The sequence below is a fragment of the Hyla sarda genome, chromosome 6 (genome assembly GCF_029499605.1).
Source record: "Hyla sarda isolate aHylSar1 chromosome 6, aHylSar1.hap1, whole genome shotgun sequence".
Taxonomy (NCBI): domain Eukaryota; kingdom Metazoa; phylum Chordata; class Amphibia; order Anura; family Hylidae; genus Hyla; species Hyla sarda.
This window is the reverse complement of record NC_079194.1, coordinates 286,131,145-286,149,131: the sequence shown is the minus strand read 5'-3', so window position 1 is coordinate 286,149,131 and position 17,987 is coordinate 286,131,145. Positions and strand designations below refer to the sequence as shown.

General features: G+C 42.5%; 1 protein-coding gene across 2 annotated transcripts in view; it reads right to left on the bottom strand.

Moving 5' to 3' along the window:
* The window catches only part of CCND1 (cyclin D1), a 177,362-nt gene that overhangs the window by 138,610 nt on the left and 20,765 nt on the right, over window positions 1-17,987 (bottom strand). Inside the window, exon 5 of one of the 2 annotated variants that reach the window (XM_056527577.1) lies at window positions 13,688-17,914. The exons of the other annotated variant lie outside the window; for it this stretch is intronic. Within the exon in view, the coding sequence (XP_056383552.1) occupies window positions 17,759-17,914 (156 nt within the window). The 3' untranslated portion in view covers window positions 13,688-17,758. Of the gene's footprint in view, window positions 1-13,687; window positions 17,915-17,987 lie in introns of those variants that run through there. 2 annotated transcript variants of the gene reach the window in all.

Sequence of the window (17,987 nt, the reverse complement as noted above, 5' to 3'; positions counted from 1 at the left end):
TACCAACCCCTACACCTCCTTGTTAGCAGGAGTACCAACCACTACACCTCCTTGTTAGCAGGAGTACCAACCACTACACCTTCTTGTTAGCAGGAGTACCAACCACTACACCTTCTTGTTAGCAGGAGTACCAACCACTACACCTCCTTGTTAGCAGGAGTACCATCCACTACACTTTCTTGTTAGCAGGAGTACCAACCACTACACCTCCTTGTTAGCGAGAATACCAACCACTACACCTTCTTGATAGCAGGAGTACCAACCACTACACCTCCTTGTTAGCAGGAGTACCAACCACTACACCTCCTTGTTAGCGAGAGTACCAACCACTACACCTCCTTGTTAGCGAGAGTACCAACCACTACACCTCCTTGTTAGCGAGAGTACCAACCACTACACCTTCTTGTTAGCAGGAGTACCAACCACTACACCTCCTTGTCAGCAGGAGTACCAACCACTACACCTTCTTGTTAGCAGGAGTACCAACCACTACACCTCCTTGTTAGCGAGAGTACCAACCACTACACCTCCTTGTTAGCAGGAGAACCACCCAATACACCTTCTTGTTAGCAGGAGTACCAACCCCTACACCTCCTTGTTAGCAGGAGTACCAACCACTACACCTCCTTGTTAGCAGGAGTACCAACCACTACACCTTCTTGTTAGCAGGAGTACCAACCACTACACCTTCTTGTTAGCAGGAGTACCAACCACTACACCTCCTTGTTAGCAGGAGTACCATCCACTACACTTTCTTGTTAGCAGGAGTACCAACCACTACACCTCCTTGTTAACGAGAATACCAACCACTACACCTTCTTGATAGCAGGAGTACCAACCACTACACCTCCTTGTTAGCAGGAGTACCAACCACTACACCTCCTTGTTAGCGAGAGTACCAACCACTACACCTCCTTGTTAGCGAGAGTACCAACCACTACACCTCCTTGTTAGCAGGAGTACCAACCACTACACCTCCTTGTCAGCAGGAGTACCAACCACTACACCTCCTTGTTAGCAGGAGTACCAACCACTACACCTCCTTGTTAGCGAGAGTACCAACCACTACACCTCCTTGTTAGCGAGAGTACCAACCACTACACCTCCTTGTTAGCAGGAGAACCACCCAATACACCTTCTTGTTAGCAGGAGTACCAACCCCTACACCTCCTTGTTAGCAGGAGTACCAACCACTACACCTCCTTGTTAGCAGGAGTACCAACCACTACACCTTCTTGTTAGCAGGAGTACCAACCACTACACCTTCTTGTTAGCAGGAGTACCAACCACTACACCTCCTTGTTAGCAGGAGTACCATCCACTACACTTTCTTGTTAGCAGGAGTACCAACCACTACACCTCCTTGTTAGCGAGAATACCAACCACCACACCTTCTTGATAGCAGGAGTACCAACCACTACACCTCCTTGTTAGCAGGAGTACCAACCACTACACCTCCTTGTTAGTGAGAGTACCAACCACTACACCTCCTTGTTAGCAGGAGTACCAACCACTACACCTCCTTGTTAGCAGGAGTACCAACCACTACACCTCCTTGTTAGCGAGAGTACCAACCACTACACCTCCTTGTTAGCGAGAGTACCAACCACTACACCTCCTTGTTAGCGAGAGTACCACCCACTACACCTTCTTGTTAGCAGGAGTACCAACCACTACACCTCCTTGTCAGCAGGAGTACCAACCACTACACCTTCTTGTTAGCAGGAGTACCAACCACTACACCTCCTTGTTAGCGAGAGTACCAACCACTACACCTCCTTGTTAGCAGGAGAACCACCCAATACACCTTCTTGTTAGCAGGAGTACCAACCCCTACACCTCCTTGTTAGCAGGAGTACCAACCACTACACCTCCATGTTAGCAGGAGTACCAACCACTACACCTTCTTGTTAGCAGGAGTACCAACCACTACACCTTCTTGTTAGCAGGAGTACCAACCACTACACCTCCTTGTTAGCAGGAGTACCATCCACTACACTTTCTTGTTAGCAGGAGTACCAACCACTACACCTCCTTGTTAGCGAGAATACCAACCACTACACCTTCTTGATAGCAGGAGTACCAACCACTACACCTCCTTGTTAGCAGGAGTACCAACCACTACACCTCCTTGTTAGCGAGAGTACCAACCACTACACCTCCTTGTTAGCGAGAGTACCAACCACTACACCTCCTTGTTAGCGAGAGTACCAACCACTACACCTCCTTGTTAGCAGGAGTACCAACCACTACACCTCCTTGTTAGCAGGAGTACCAACCACTACACCTTCTTGTTAGCAGGAGTACCAACCACTACACCTCCTTGTCAGCAGGAGTACCAACCACTACACCTCCTTGTTAGCAGGAGTACCAACCACTACACCTCCTTGTCAGCAGGAGTACCAACCACTACACCTCCTTGTCAGCAGGAGTACCAACCACTACACCTCCTTGTTAGCAGGAGTACCAACCACTACACCTTCTTGTTAGGTATGGTGCATAACGTATGGTGAAATGAAAATCCATCACACAAAATCTGGTCTAGATAAAGGGATTTTTTTAAGATGTTGACAGGGAGTCAAGAGGGAATTATGAAAAGCCAAACCCACTTTGAGGTCTTGGGTATGGCGATTTTTTTCCTGCTTTTGGGCGTTTTTGGGCTCACAAGCAATTTCTCAAAATCACAACATGCTAAGACTATGACTATGCCAAAAATCTCAGCATTTCTCTCATATAACTCTATATGAGGGGAAAAAACACCAAGACAAATGCCAAGTGAGTTTAGTATTGGAGTGTTTTGGGGCATTTTTCAGGTAAAAATAAAAAAAACCTATGTGTAAACCTATCTTTAAAGTGCTAAAGATAAACAGATAGATAGATAGATAGATATTAGATAGATAGATATGAGATAGATAGATAGATATGAGATATATAGATAGATAGATAGATAGATAGATAGATAGATAGATAGATAGATATGAGATAGATAGATAGATAGATAGATAGATAGATAGGTATGAGATAGATAGATAGATATGAGATAGATAGATAGATATGAGATAGATAGATAGATAGATAGGTATGAGATAGATAGATAGATAGATAGATATGAGATAGATAGATAGATAGATAGATATATAGATAGATAGATATGAGATAGATATGAGATAGATAGATAGATATGAGATAGATAGATAGATAGATAGATAGATATGAGATAGATAGATAGATAGATAGATATGAGATAGATAGAAATATAGATATGAGATAGATAGATATATAGATTGACAGATGATAGATAGATAGATAAAAAGGAATAATTGGTCAGCACATCCTAATACACAGCTATTGTATGAATCAAGTATACAGGTGCATGCTGCTGTGGCTGAACTACAAATACAAGCAAAAGTATAACAGCAGCACACTGCTAGCGCTCAGTGCAGCCTAGGAGAGGCATATTCATAGTGTAGGGTCTGTCCCAAAGGGGTCTCCTTATCATGGTGGGATGGTACACACTATTTTGCCAAATGGTAAACTAAGAACCTCTGTTTATCACCATAGCAGTATTGCAAAGTAAAACATCTCAAATTTCACATATAGCTTAGTGCTAGCAGTGTACTGCTGTATATCCTTTTGCTTGAATCGATAGATAGATATGCGATAGATATATATGAGATAGATATATATGAGATAGATATGCGATAGATAGATATGAGATAGATAGATAGAAATGTGATATATAGATATGTGGTGAGGGTGTGATGAGGGCAGATGGCATTACCTAGGGGCAGATGGCATTAACCCCTTCTATTCGTGACACCAGGGCGTGGTTTATCCTCTACACCACCCGAAGGTATACTGCTGGATCCTGGGCTAGGCACGGGGGCAATAATGACTCTGACACCAAGTTACAGAACAAAGGCAGCTTTACTGAGGGTAGACAGATGTAACAGTCTATACAGTTCAGCCAGGGCCCAAGGAGATTACCAGTGACTTCAGAGACCACAGGACTTGCTGGGAATTATAGTGGACTTGGACAATTTGATGCAGGGCCACGCTGACTTGATACAGAATACTTGACTGACTTGACCCCATTTGTAGCTTACCGGGCTTTGACTTGGACCTGGGGGGTAGTGGAATTGTGCATTCGTGGCTGTGTGGGAGACGTTAGGCCTCTTTAGGACACCAGACAGTCTCTCCAGACTTGACCTCACTGCACTCAGCACTCAAGAGAATGAGGAAGCTCCGCCCAGGACTTATATGGGGGAGACTCAGGAGGGGTCCGATAGGTCACCCTGTAGGTCACATGGTCACTGGTACCTTCCCTAGTTACAATCACATGACAACAACACTTAAAGGTATATTACATTTTATGTACAATACACTGGATAACATAGGCACTTAGGATTTATATACAAGACACGGGTGCAGGGGGGCCCAGGGGTCACCAAATGGAGTCTGCCTGACAGGGCAGCAAGGGTACAGGGGTGCAACTCCTGTACTGAGCCACCACAGATAAATATGAGATAGATAGATAGATATGAAGAATGGAGGGGGAGGGGTCGACCAGCTACTAAAGCTTTTGTGGTAAATCGAATTAGCCAATGTGTTGATCTGGAGTCTTCTCTGCTTTGTCATAGAAATCGAATACTTCTCCACAACCTTCATGTTTGCCCAGCAACCGAGCCAATCCTCATTTGCAGCTGCACGTTCCAGCAGCACAGCTGCCCCTTGACTTTCATTCATAACCCACATGTTCCTCCTAGTGAGCCCCTCATAACATGCAGTCAAAAATGCCCAAAGTGGGAAAGGGTTATATATCAACCAAAAAACACCAAACTACAGTCACCTAGGTGACGGGGTAAAAAACCACTAACTGAAAATTCCCTCTTTTTGTATTATTAAAACGTCACTTTTATTGATTTACTTATAAAAGAGGTCCTATGTATTGCATTTAAAAATGCAGCAAACTCCCTAATGCAATAATGCACACTCCTATACGGAGTTAAATTGCATATGCTTGACAGTGTCTGCAGAACGCTGTCTACTTGGGAACTGAGCTGCTGATTAAAATAGGATCACTTTGTCTCCCCTACATGTTTCGTGGTGTCACCCTCGTCCTCAGGGGTTAAAGGGGTTATCCAGGAAAAAACTTTTATATATATATATATATATATATATATATATATATATCTATCTCAACTGGCTCCAGAAAGTTAAACAGATTTGTAAATTGCTTCTATTAAAAAATCTTAATCCTTCCTGTACTTATTAGCTGCTGAATACTACAGAGGAAATTCTTTTCTTTTTGGAATGCTCTCTGATGACATCACGAGCACAGTTCTCTCTGCTGACGTTATAATAATAATAACGCTTTATTTATTGTTGTCCTTAGTGGGATTTGAACCCAAGTCCCCAGCACTGCAGGGCAGCAGTGCTAACCACTGAGCCACCATGCTGCCCTTAGCCTACATCTGCTATGCATGGTTGCTAAAATGGACAGAGATGTCAGCAGAGAGCACTGTGCTCGTGATGTCATCAGTGTTCCAAAAAGAAAGGAATTTCCTCTGTAGCATTCAGCAGCTAATAAGTACTGGAAGGATTAAGATTTTTTTAATAGAAGTAATTTACAAATATGTTTAAAAGAAAAAAGGTTTTCAGCGGAGTACCCCCTTTAAGTCACCACGAAACATGTAGGGGAGACAAAGTGATCCTATTTTAATCAGCCGCTCAGTTCCCAAGTAGACAGCGTTCTGCAGACACTGTCAAGCATATGCAATTTAACTCCGTATAGGAGTGTGCATTATTGCATTAGGGAGTTTGCTGCATTTTTAAATGCACTACATAGGACCTCTTTTATAAGTAAATCAATAAAAGGGAAGTTAGGGGTTTTTTTTGTTTTTTTTTTACCTCAGAACATGGACGCAGCCTAGAAATGTACATTCATCTTGAGTGGCCAAGAATTCCCCCAAAAGAACCTTCTGCACCGCTGTCAGGTCCCCGGGGATCCCGTGGGGAGTGGTTCGCCTGTTGCATGAAATAGCCTAAGAACTATCTGCATGATATGCACCCCAAAATTCTTCCATACTTTCACTACCTTGAGATCCACCCACTAAGCAACTCTGTTAACATGAAGCTCCATTTTGAATAATATTGGCTGTATAATCAATATAAGTAACATTTTGCCATCTTTGTAATGTATATTATTAGATTTATTTATTTTATTTAAATAATTTATTTTTTAATTTAATTATATCCGATTTCTTTTATTCTGTACAATATAGAAAACATCATAACTACAAGCAAGTAGGGTAGCGAACCAATATTATTATTATTTTTTCAATACATAATATATGAGGGGCAGATTAATCAAAACCGATCCAGAGGAAAAGTTGCTGCGTTGCCCATAGCAACCAATCAGATCGCTTCTTTCAAGAAGCGATCTGATTGGTTGCTATGGGCAACTCAGAAACTTTTCCTCTACACAGGTTTTGATAAATCTCCCCCCTGAGTGCACAAGGGTGTACTGTTCTGAATGATGTGTAGGTGTATCAGAACCTACTGCTAGCTTGCAAAAATTTAAAGGGGTACTCCGGTGGAAAACATTAATTTTTTTTTTTTTTTAAATCAACTGTTGCCAGAAAGTTAAACAGATTTGTAAATGACTTCTATTAAAAAATCTTTACCCTTCCAGTACTTTTTAGCAGCTGTATGCTACAGAGGAAATTCTTTTCTTTTTGAATATCTTTTTTGTCTTGTCCACAGTGCTCTCTGCTGACACTTGATGCCTGTATCAGGAACTGTCCAGAGCAGGGGAAAATCCTCATAGCAATCCTATGCTACTCTGGACAGTTCCTGACAATGACCGAGGTGTCAGCAGAGAGCACTGTGGACAAGACAAAAAAGAAATTCAAAAAGCAAAGAATTTCCTCTGTAGCATACAGCTGCTAATAAGTACTGGAAGGATAAAGATATTTTAATAGAAGTCATTTACAAATCTGTTTAACTTTCTGGCACCAGTTCATTTAAAAAATAAAAAAAAAGTTTTCCTCCGGAGTACCCTTTTAATTAAAAGGTATTTTTTTTAAAACAAAAAACTTGACTTTTATATATTAACCAGGCAATATAGATGCAGGAGAATTACTGAATTATCACAATACTTGGGAGAAACTCAGTAGGAATAGTAAGATCTGCCAGAAGCAGGTAGAATAGTGTTTTTTTTTTTAATACATTTCAAATGGTAATAAAAATATATTACACCTCAAGATTTTATAAACATATTTGGGGCATAATGCATCATCCACAGTGTATTTCATGCTGCGGATGTGCCGACATCAGTTACAAAGGGACTCCAGAGCGAGCTCCCAACTATGGTCAGGTATCTCTGTGTGTCCACTCATAGTGCGGTTTTCTATGGAGGAAAATCCACTACAAGCGGACAAACAGAGCTACCCGGCCGCAGTCAGGAGCTTGCTCTGCAATCTCTCAGTGACTGATGTCGGCACATCCGCAGCATGAAATACACTGCAGATGTGCCCCTTGTAACCCTGCCCTTAAAGGGGTACTGTGCCCCTAAACATCTTATCCCCTATCCAAAGCATAGGGGATAAGATGTCTGATCGGGGAAGATCCAGCCACTGGGACCCCCCGCGATCCTCGGGCAGGCGCCGCGGGCGTACTGCAGAAGGAAGCTTGGGGCTTACGTGTTCCTGATGTAATGCCACGCCCCCTCCATTCATGTCTACAGGAGTGGACGTGATGGCTAGTACACAGTCTTCACGCCCCCTCTCATAGGGCGTAACGGCAGTGGTCACCCGTCATCCAGACCGGAGCTGAGTTCGTCATGTGCATCGGCCAGCGGGATGCCATGTCGGAGATCGCGCGGACCCCCTGCAACCAGACATCTTATTCCCAATCCTTTGAAGCGGAGGGGATAATAGTTATCCCTAATCCACAGAATAGGCGATAAGTATCTTAGTGGCGTACATCCAACCACTCGGACCCCTCTCTGATCATGTGACCAGGGGCCCTCCATGCGAATGGGCCAGATGCACCCATGATTGGCCGTTGCTCCAATAACTCCCAAGGATTTTTGGACCAGTTTGGAACATATCAGTAACATTTTAGGGTCAGGTGGGCACCCCCACTGTAGACAGTATATGTAAATTGTTAGCTTTTACTTAGAATACTACTTAAAGTTTAAAAAAAAAAAAAAAGAAGGTAAAAAGAATTGAATCTCTAACTCCAGGGCAGCTGAATTACTGCAAAGAATTTTCCACTGACTTATTCCATTCTGTACTGTATCAGCAAAAAACAGAGCGTAAATCACTCACCACTGCCCACTCAATAAAAGGAAAAGCATCCCCCCCCCCCCCTAATTTACGTAGCTATGTAAGTCAGGGAAGAATATGGCTTGGCTATTACCATCCTGTTCTCAACTTGGCAGCACGTTGGATGACAAACTGCCCAAAAATGACCAACAGCCTGTTGCCTAGCATCTAGAGTAGACCATCAAATGACCTGCAACCAACAGGAAGCAACTAAGAAGAAAAAAAAATCCCCTCATTCCCCAACTGTTGGTGCCGAGATTGAGGGAAAAGTCTAAGGACCTTTTAGGGCATTCAGAGTAAGGCTGGGTTCACACTACGTTTTCTCCCATACGGGAGCGCATACGGCAGGGGGGAGCTAAAATCTCGCGCTCCCGTCTGTCACCGTATGCGCTCCCGTATGTCATTCATTTCAATGAGCCAGCCGGAGTGAAACGTTCGGTCCGGTCGGCTCATTTTTGCGCCGTGTGCGCTTTTACAACCGGACCTAAAACTGTGGTCAACCACGGTTTTAGGTCCGGTTGTAAAAGCGCATACGGCGCAAAAATGAGCCGACCGGACCGAACGTTTCACTCCGGCTGGCTCATTGAAATGAATGACATACGGGAGCGCATACGGTGACAGACGGGAGCGCGAGATTTTAGCTCCCTCCTGCCGTATGCGCTCCCGTATGGGACAAAACGTAGTGTGAACCCAGCCTTACCGGGAGGGAGACTACTGTCCATGATCCTCGTCTATAATGAGGATCTACAAAGAGCATCTCCCTCTGGAGGATCCAACATGTCTCAGACAGGCCACTGATTTATGTAATACTTTATTTCTCCTGTGGGGGCACAACAAGGAAATTAAAGGGGTACTCCACTAGAAAAAATTTTTTTAATCAACTGGTGCCAGAAAGTTAAACAGATTTGTAAATTAAGACACTAGAGAGGGAGAGAGCACACCGTGCAGCTTAAGCATGCAGATATACGATACCACTGGTATACACAGGCAGCCTCCGGACCCGATAAATAACAACGCAGCACCTGCGGGGTGCACACACTAAAGTATCAAACAATACAATGAAAGAGAGTAGCGTGCACTCACCGCGGGTAAACAGCTGCAGGCCCGAGGTCCGGGATCACCGCGGCATGGACGTCCGATACAGCCGGCGTAGCCTCTGAGTGCCCCTTACCGTCTCCGTCCATGCCGCGGTAATCCCGGACCTCGGGCCTGCAGCTGTTTACCCGCGGTGAGTGCACGCTACTTTCTTTCATTGTAAGATTTGTAAATTACTTCTATAAAAAAATCTTAATCCTTCCAGTACTTATCAGTTGCTGTACGCTCCAAAGGAAGTTCTTTTCTTTTTGAATTTAATTTCGGTCTGACCACAGTGCTCTCTGCTGACACCACTGTCCATGTCAGGAACTGTCCAGAGCAGGAGAGGCTTGCTATGGGGATTTGCTCCTACTCTGGACAGTTCCTAGAATGGACAGAGGTGTCAGCAGAGAGCACTGTGGTCAGACAAAAAGGAAATTCAAAAAGAAAAGAACTTCCTATGGATCATACAGCAGCTAATAAGTACTGGAAGGATTAAGCTTTTTTAATAGAAGTCATTTACAAATCTGTTTAACTTTATGGCACCAGTTGATTTTAAGCAAAAATGTTTTCCAGTGGAGTACCCCTTTAAATACTTCCTGCCAGGTTCCTCCACAGAGGATTTCCAGATGCAGGATACACATTTTCTGACATCGAGCCAGGTTCAGAGACCACAGGATTGATAGAATGGGTTGAGGCTTCGAACGCTTGGAATGGGCGATGGGGGGTTGTTTTGTCACGGTCACGCCCCTTGTGACATCACGCCATGCCCCCTCAATGCAAGTCTATGGGAGGGGGCGTGGCGGTTGCATTGCATAGACTTGCATTGAGGGGGTGGGGCGTGACCGTGACATCACAACCCCCGCCGCCCACACCCAGTGTTCTAAACGAATGCCGGGTGCTGCACAGAGATCGTGGGGGTCCCAACTGTGGGACCCCCGCGATCAGACATCTTATCCCCTTTCCTTTGGATAGGGGATAAGATGTCTAGCCACTATCACTTTCGGCAATAGTTGGATGAAAGATTGTTTGTTGACCATTGATTGTTCATTCACCAATGATCTTTCGGCAAAATATATTCCGTTCCACCGTCTCTCCAGCATTATTGATCACGTGTCACCGGTTTGACCAACTTGTTCACCAGATCATCGTTTGTTCAAGGGTTGATCAACTATAAACTTTTATCTAATTTTAGGACCGCTGGTTCTGTCTGGTCTTTTCAGCATACAGTAATGAAATAAAAGACAGGCATCCTCAGCTTTCTGTTGTTATCTAGATTATCATCATGGTTGTACCTTAACTACTCCAGTATTTTCCACATTAGGCTGTTGTGTTTTATTTGGATAGTATTTATTGATGGTGGTGGATTGGGTTTGTGGGGGTCTCTGTGCCTGTTAGGATTCGGCAGGCTGGAGGTGGATCCACTGTGTCAGAGAGGGATTGGCGTGGACCGTGTCGGCGGACCGGTTCTAAGTTGCTACTGGTATTCACCAGAGCCCGCCGCAAAGCGGGATGGACTTGCAGCGGCGGTAGCAACCAGGTTGTATCCACCGGCAATGGCTCAACCTCTCTGACTGCTGAGATAGGCGCGGTACAAGGGATAGGGCAAGAGCAAGGTCGGACGTAGCAGAAGGTCAGGGCAGGCAGCAAGGATCGTAGTGAGGGGCAACGGCAAGAGGTCAGGAACACAGAAATGGCAAACACAGTAATAGCTTTCTCAAGGCACAATGGCAACAAGATCCGGCCAGGAAGTGCAGGGGAAGTGAGGTTATATAGGGAAGTGGACAGGTGGAAGCTAATCGCTAATCGCATCACGGCTAGGGACATTATCGCAGCGCTCCCGGTCAGCGGGTCTGACTGGGGCGCTGCGAACAGGAGAACGCTGCGAGCGCTCCGGGGAGGAGCGGGAACCCGGAGCGCTCGGCGTAACAGTGCCATTGGCTGCCTAATTTTTGGTATATACTAGCAACATTTTATTATAGGCATTGCGTCTTTAAAGCATTACTATAATTTTAAAAACTTTTCACATCATAGATAAGGCTGCATTCACACCTCGTTTTTACATTTTGGGTGCCGGATTCGGCTGGGGGAGGGGCAAACCGGGCTCTCCCGTACCCCAGCCGGACCAGCGCTGAAATCCATTTACTTTAATGAGCCGACCGGAGTCAAACAGTGACTCTGGTCTGCTCATTTTTTACCTGTATGCCGTTCCCTGACCGGACCTTAAAGCGTACCCGTCAGATCACTCAAAAAAACTAAACTGTTATATGTTGCTCAGTATCTCATCCTGATCATGTACATGTACTTTGTATGTGTCTGTGACCTACATTTCTCTCCGAATTAGCTTTATTTCTGAAATACCTTAATTTTATCTACCAGAAGTAGGGGGGCGGGTCCCTCACTGTGATAACCACTCCCCCTCCCTCTCCTCAGTCCAGTGCTTTCCAACCAGGGTGCCTCCAGCTGTTGCAGAACTACAGCTCCCAGCATGCCCACACATCATTTAGATGTGCAGGCATGCTGGGAATTTTAGTTTTGAAACAGCATGAGGATATGATTGTAGTCCCCCTTTGTTACACACACACACACACTGGGTTCATATATTCTTACACATACACATTAGATAGACACACTGATATACACACATACACATATATATATATATATATATATATATATCCACACACACACACACACACATGCTTGGACACTTACTTTTTCGTCTGCAATGCATGTTTCTGCCTCTCTCATTGATGTCTGCTGTGAGAGTCGGCAGCAGGCTCCCTGCCCCCCCCCCTTCTCTTCACATGAGTCTCTGCAGTGTTTACAGCCCCTCCCCCCTCCAAAACGTCCAGGACGAAGCAGTGTTCACAGAAGCACTGAATGCATTCCAGGAGGCAGATGGGGCAGTTCTTTGACTGGCTTTTTCAGTATGAAATACTGAAAATTTTCTAATGAAAATAATTGCAAAACCTATTGTTTTTGCATGCTTTATAACATATCAACAGTTTTTATATCTGACAGTGCCCATTTAAACCATAGTATACGGTCCGGATCCTGTGCTACTTCATCACCCGCTGTGTCTTTTCATCACCCGCTGTGCCATTTCATTGACCCTTCACCACCCTCTGTGTCATTTAATTACCCCCTGCACCAATTCATCCCCCTGCTCTTGACCACCCCCTGTGCCACTTCCTCCCCCTCCATCACCCCTTGTGCCATTTCATTCCCCTCCCCTTGATCCCCCCATGTCACTTCACCCCTCCCCCTTGATCCCCCTCATGCCATTTTTTTTACCTAGCCTGTGTCTCTTAGTGGGCTGCCGAAAAACACCCTCCCGCTTGCCTCCTTGGTGCAACATCAAGGACGCCACTGGTCAGAAGTCCCAGCAGCCACCGCTGCTCACTGTCATTTCAAGATCAGGCAGTACGGGCCATACCCACTTAAAGGAGTATTCCATGAAAAAAACTTTTTTATTTCTTCATATCAACTGGCTCCAGAAAGTTAAACAGATTTGTAAATTACTTCCATGAAAAAAATCTTAATCCTTCCAGTACTTATCAGCTGCTGAAGTTGAGTTGTTCTTTTCTGTCTGACAACAGTGCTCTCTGCTGACACCTCTGTCAGTCTCAGGAACTGTCCAGAGTAGGAGCAAATCCCCATAGCAAACCTCTCCTGCTCTGGACAGTTCCTGAAACAGACAGAGGTGTCAGCAGAGAGCACTGTTGTCAGAGAGAAAAGAACAACTCAACTTCAGCAGCTGATAAGTACTGGTAGGATTAATATTTTTTAATAGAAGTGATTTAAAAATCTCCTTTCTGGAGCCAGTTTATATGAAAAAGGGAATACCCCCTTTAAGAATAGTAACCTGCGGCTGCTGCTATGGGACGGTCCCGCAACACCCCTGGGGACTGCTGCCAACACACTAATGTGTCCAGACAGCCAGTTTGCAAAGCACTGCCATAGAGAAACACGTTGGAAGGTAACAGTGGTTGTAAATGTAGGTTATCATGTTATTTCAGTGCTGCACATTTCTCAGCTTTGGCCATCCTAAACTCCAGATAAGCAGAACAGTAATGAAATTCTATTTGTTGGGTTTTCTTACCATTGTGATTTATAACGACTTTGACCTCAGTGACTATAGCCCAATTAAAAAATTGCCAGGATCGGGCCCCCTTTTTTTTCCCTAATGTGAACTTTCCTACATTAGGTTGTACAACGAGATGCCCTTCAAAATTATCATCATACATACATAGCAAAAAAATCAAGACCACAAAAGGAAATGTTTTTGAATGGTTTATTCCTAGTTTTCTTTTTTTGTCATTTGACTTAAAAAGTAATGTATTACATAACGGTCTGTTGGTGACAATGTGCGTTTCAGACCGGCCATCATGGATGCACAAGGATGACTGATTGGCTAATACACAATAAAAAAAAAAAAAACTGTAAATAAAGTAACATTACCCATCTATTAGAACATGAACCAATAGACTTTGGCCTTATAAGGAGTTACAATAAGTGAGAACAAGAGTTGTTCACATGCTGCCCCAGCAAATTCAACAAAAACACACAAAAAAATAAAAAATAAAATCACTGGGACGTTATTATCACATTTGGTCCAGGAAAGAAAACCTTTTCGATTATACGGACAGAAGAGTTTTTGAGGTTATCAGCAAAATAAAAACAAAATAATATTCCTGGAATTTTTGGACAGGATGAGCCACGTATTCGTGGACCCTGGCAGTAGAAGCAAAACAAAACAAAAATTAAATTAATTCATAATTAGTTTTGTAAATCATTACTCCCTACCAATTTGGATTTGGTTTAGCAGCATGCAGAACCCAGCTGAGCTTACTTTTTTAAACATTTTTATTATACTTTCCTATGTAAAAGCATAAGCTGGTTTGCGGTGATGTTTTTGAGACATTGGTGCCTTATTGGGCACTGAGCACCTTCTACCCAATCCAGACCACGGTACCTACTCTAATGACATTTCCACGCAAACAAAATTCATCTAAAAAAAACAATGCATGATTTTCAGTGGTATCACATGTAACGTAACATTCTATGAACAACCCAACCTCGGCTATATCCTGAAGAGGTGCAATGTGGGACTCTCCTGCCTCTGTACTGTGCATAGATCTTGCCCCGCTCCTTCTTCTTTAGTTGTGTGGTTAGAAGTTCCAGCCCACAAGCCAACATTTCTTTATTCTTAAATTCTTTTTGACCCATAATAAGTCAATTCCTCCTTAGGAATATGCGTATTGGCCTTGTCCTAACTCACTCTAATGTAGCTGTGCAGCACTATATTCCAAACTGCAAATCCACATAATCCCATAGCATCTAAACAGTTCATAGGCCCACAATGGGTCAATCCAAAAATTCATAATAAAGTCAATTTCTCCTTTGGAATGTGCATATTGGCCTTGTCCCAACTCACTTTACTGTATTTATGTATCCCCAAGTTCCAGCATACTGACCTACAATGTCTATAAAGTTCACAGGCCCACCATGGTCAATCCCAAAAAATTCTTATTGGTATCAACCTTCAGAATTTCAAACAAGGTTACTAAAGAACATTAACCGGGTGTAGGCCTCAGTTGCATCTCAACCAACCAACCAACAATTCAGACCAACCAAAGTCAAGGCAGTTTAACCCACTTTACAAACACAATCCAATGCAAATCAGAATTCTCTAAAACGTCAGAACTATGTAAAAACACCAACAAAAGACCAATAGTGATCATCCCAGACCCAGTACGAACACAGTTCCAACATGGGCCTTACAGATACCAGGGTGCAGTAGAAAAAAAATAAAAATAAAAAAAAGAACCTGGACGTGACAACAATGAGACATGAGGTATTGTAAAACAAGAACTTTTTTTTTCTTTTTGGAATTGAGCAGTAATCACATTAAAGTAAAAACTGACACAGAAAAAAAAAATCAAAACGAAAACATGGAAGTCGACAATATAATTTTCTATGAGAAAATTAAATTCTAGAAAATGGCAGTATAAGACATCACATAACAAAAAGGACTACAACATAATAGCAGCAAAATAAAACAATGACATAGATACAGAAAAGCACTGTTTTTTTGACTTTTCAAAACCATGCTGGGAGTTTCAATCCATAGCAGCTTTAATAAAACTGGAGAAATCCTCCTTTTTTCATATTTTTTCCATTTTTTTTTCCTTATTTTTTTTTTTTTTTTTTTTTTTACAATCAACACCATAAGGGCATTTTCTCACATGCACAGCTCATCATCGATACATTCTCCTCCGAAGTCAACCGCTTCCCTTCAGAACAATTCTTAGTTTTAATAATATTTAAAAAAAAAAAAAAAAGGTTCAGAGGTTCAAATGTGCAAATTTTTTATATATTTTTTGTGTCTTTTAGCTATGAACAAAAAAAAGAAAAAAAGAAGTGGGGTAGGGAAGGAAAAAAAGTAAGGAAGGGGCAGGGGGGTCCAAGGGAGAATTTGAGACAGCTAATTTCAAGTACACAATCTCCAAGATTAATTTACAGTGCTTTGTGTGGCGACATTGAGACAATGCCAATGTCAGTGGAACCCTTATTTTTTTTCTTAAGGACCGCGGGGGCGGGGCCCAAAAAAAAAAATATTTAAAGGGGAAGTTGCATTATTTTCTTTTTAAGGTGATACTGGCCTTGTGAGGATCTCTTGCAATAAATATTTACTTAAGCCTTAGCGATAAATTATATAGTTTAGTGTTGAAAAAAAAAAAAAAAAAAAAAGAACAAAAAGCTTCTTTAACATAGACCTGTGGTAAAGCCTTAACTCTAACGTGCCCTTATGCAAACATATAAAACGGAACACAGCAGATACCGTAGAATGGCTAAAGGAGGAAAAAAAAACTGATCCATGTACTGCTGTGTCCACGAAATTATTCTAACCACATTTTCTAATACCTGGGAAGGTAACCTGCGGCTCCTGAGATTGTACTCATCACAGACACCTAGTAACGGCAGCCGATTTGTGGCCCGGACCTGACATATGTGAGAATGCCATCCAGTTCCCAGGCCTAAGGCGGCAACAGCCTTTAAGGCGGCAAGGCCCACAAAATAGCTTCCTATACCACAAATGCACCTTAAAACGACTACAACTCCCAGAATACTCTGAGCCACAGAACTCCCCCCTTGCCCAGGCGAGCTTAATAGTAGTAATCACTTGCTTTGCCATTCAGTTCAAATGCCAATTCCAAACCATTCCATTTTTTTTTTTGTTAATTCCCACATATAACATTATCGCTAAAACTTAAAAGGACCCAAAGTGCTTTGAAATGGAATGGTTTTAGAATATAACACATACAAAATTGGACTGTGGATTGAATCCTGACATTTTTAGGCTTGGGTAAATAGGGTGCGGGGAGGAGGTTGATGCCAGTTTTTTGATGTTTTTTTTTTCTTTTTTTTTTTTTTCACTTTTTTTTTTTTTTAACACAGAGGCAGCTACAAAAATACCAAAGATTATAAAAATATAATATATTACCATCACTATCTCTTAATAATAGAGTAAAATAGAGGGCGGTAAACTAAGCCTTGAGACGTTGTAAAAAAAAAAAAAAAAACTGGCATCCTACAAGCCGTCGGCACAGGCAATCCACAGCCATACATAAGGATTAACATATAGTAATGCACTATACTAACATATACTATAGTATGGGTTACATTAACCATTTATAAAGTGAAGAGGATATAAAACTAAAAAGAGGTAAAAAAAAAAAAAATTTACATGTAAGAAAAGAATATAAAGTGACTACATGCAATAGCAAGCAAGATTATAGAGACGCAGAGACCGCAAAAAAGCAATAGGTGGAAAAAAAAAACATGGCATTTAAAAAAAAAAATAAAAAAAAAAATATTCTAACTAAAAGCCTCTTCTACGTTAAAAATGGCTGTATACACATAAGGAACCAAATTTTAGTACCTCCCCTGGAGACATTTGTCTTGTGTTAATGTCTATTTTTACAACATACAGACATAAACACATAATATAAAACTAGCTGATTATAAAAATTCTCTTTTTTTTCTAGCACAAACCCCAACGTCGGCTTATGCGAATACTATTTTCTCTTTTTGTTATTTTTTATAAGAGTTTTTTTTTGGGGGGAGGGAATGGGGGGGGGGGGGGTAGGGGTATTATTTTAGGTCACAGGTATATAGGTGAAAAAAAAAAATCAATATTTCTTCCCGAAGATATATATGTCCATAGGATTGGCTCTCTTCATGAGGATTATGGGAGAAGTTCATTCCCGGGAGGCAATATCCGAAACCTCACGTTCCATAGCCAAAAAAAGTTAAAAAAAAATAATAATTTCCCCCCCATTCCGCATTTAGATGTTCACATCCCTGACATCGGTTGGGGTGCATGAAAGGTCTGTTTCATCTGCGGACTTCGTGTCTGATGGCATATTGATTTGCTGGGATGCGTGACGCAAACTGGACTCTAGGAGCAACTCGATCTGTTCTTGGCAGGCCCGTAAACAGTCCTGGAGGGGGAAAGAAGAGATAGAAAACCCATTAGGATCCAAAGAAAGCCTAAAGATTGTCTCGGTCTTTGTT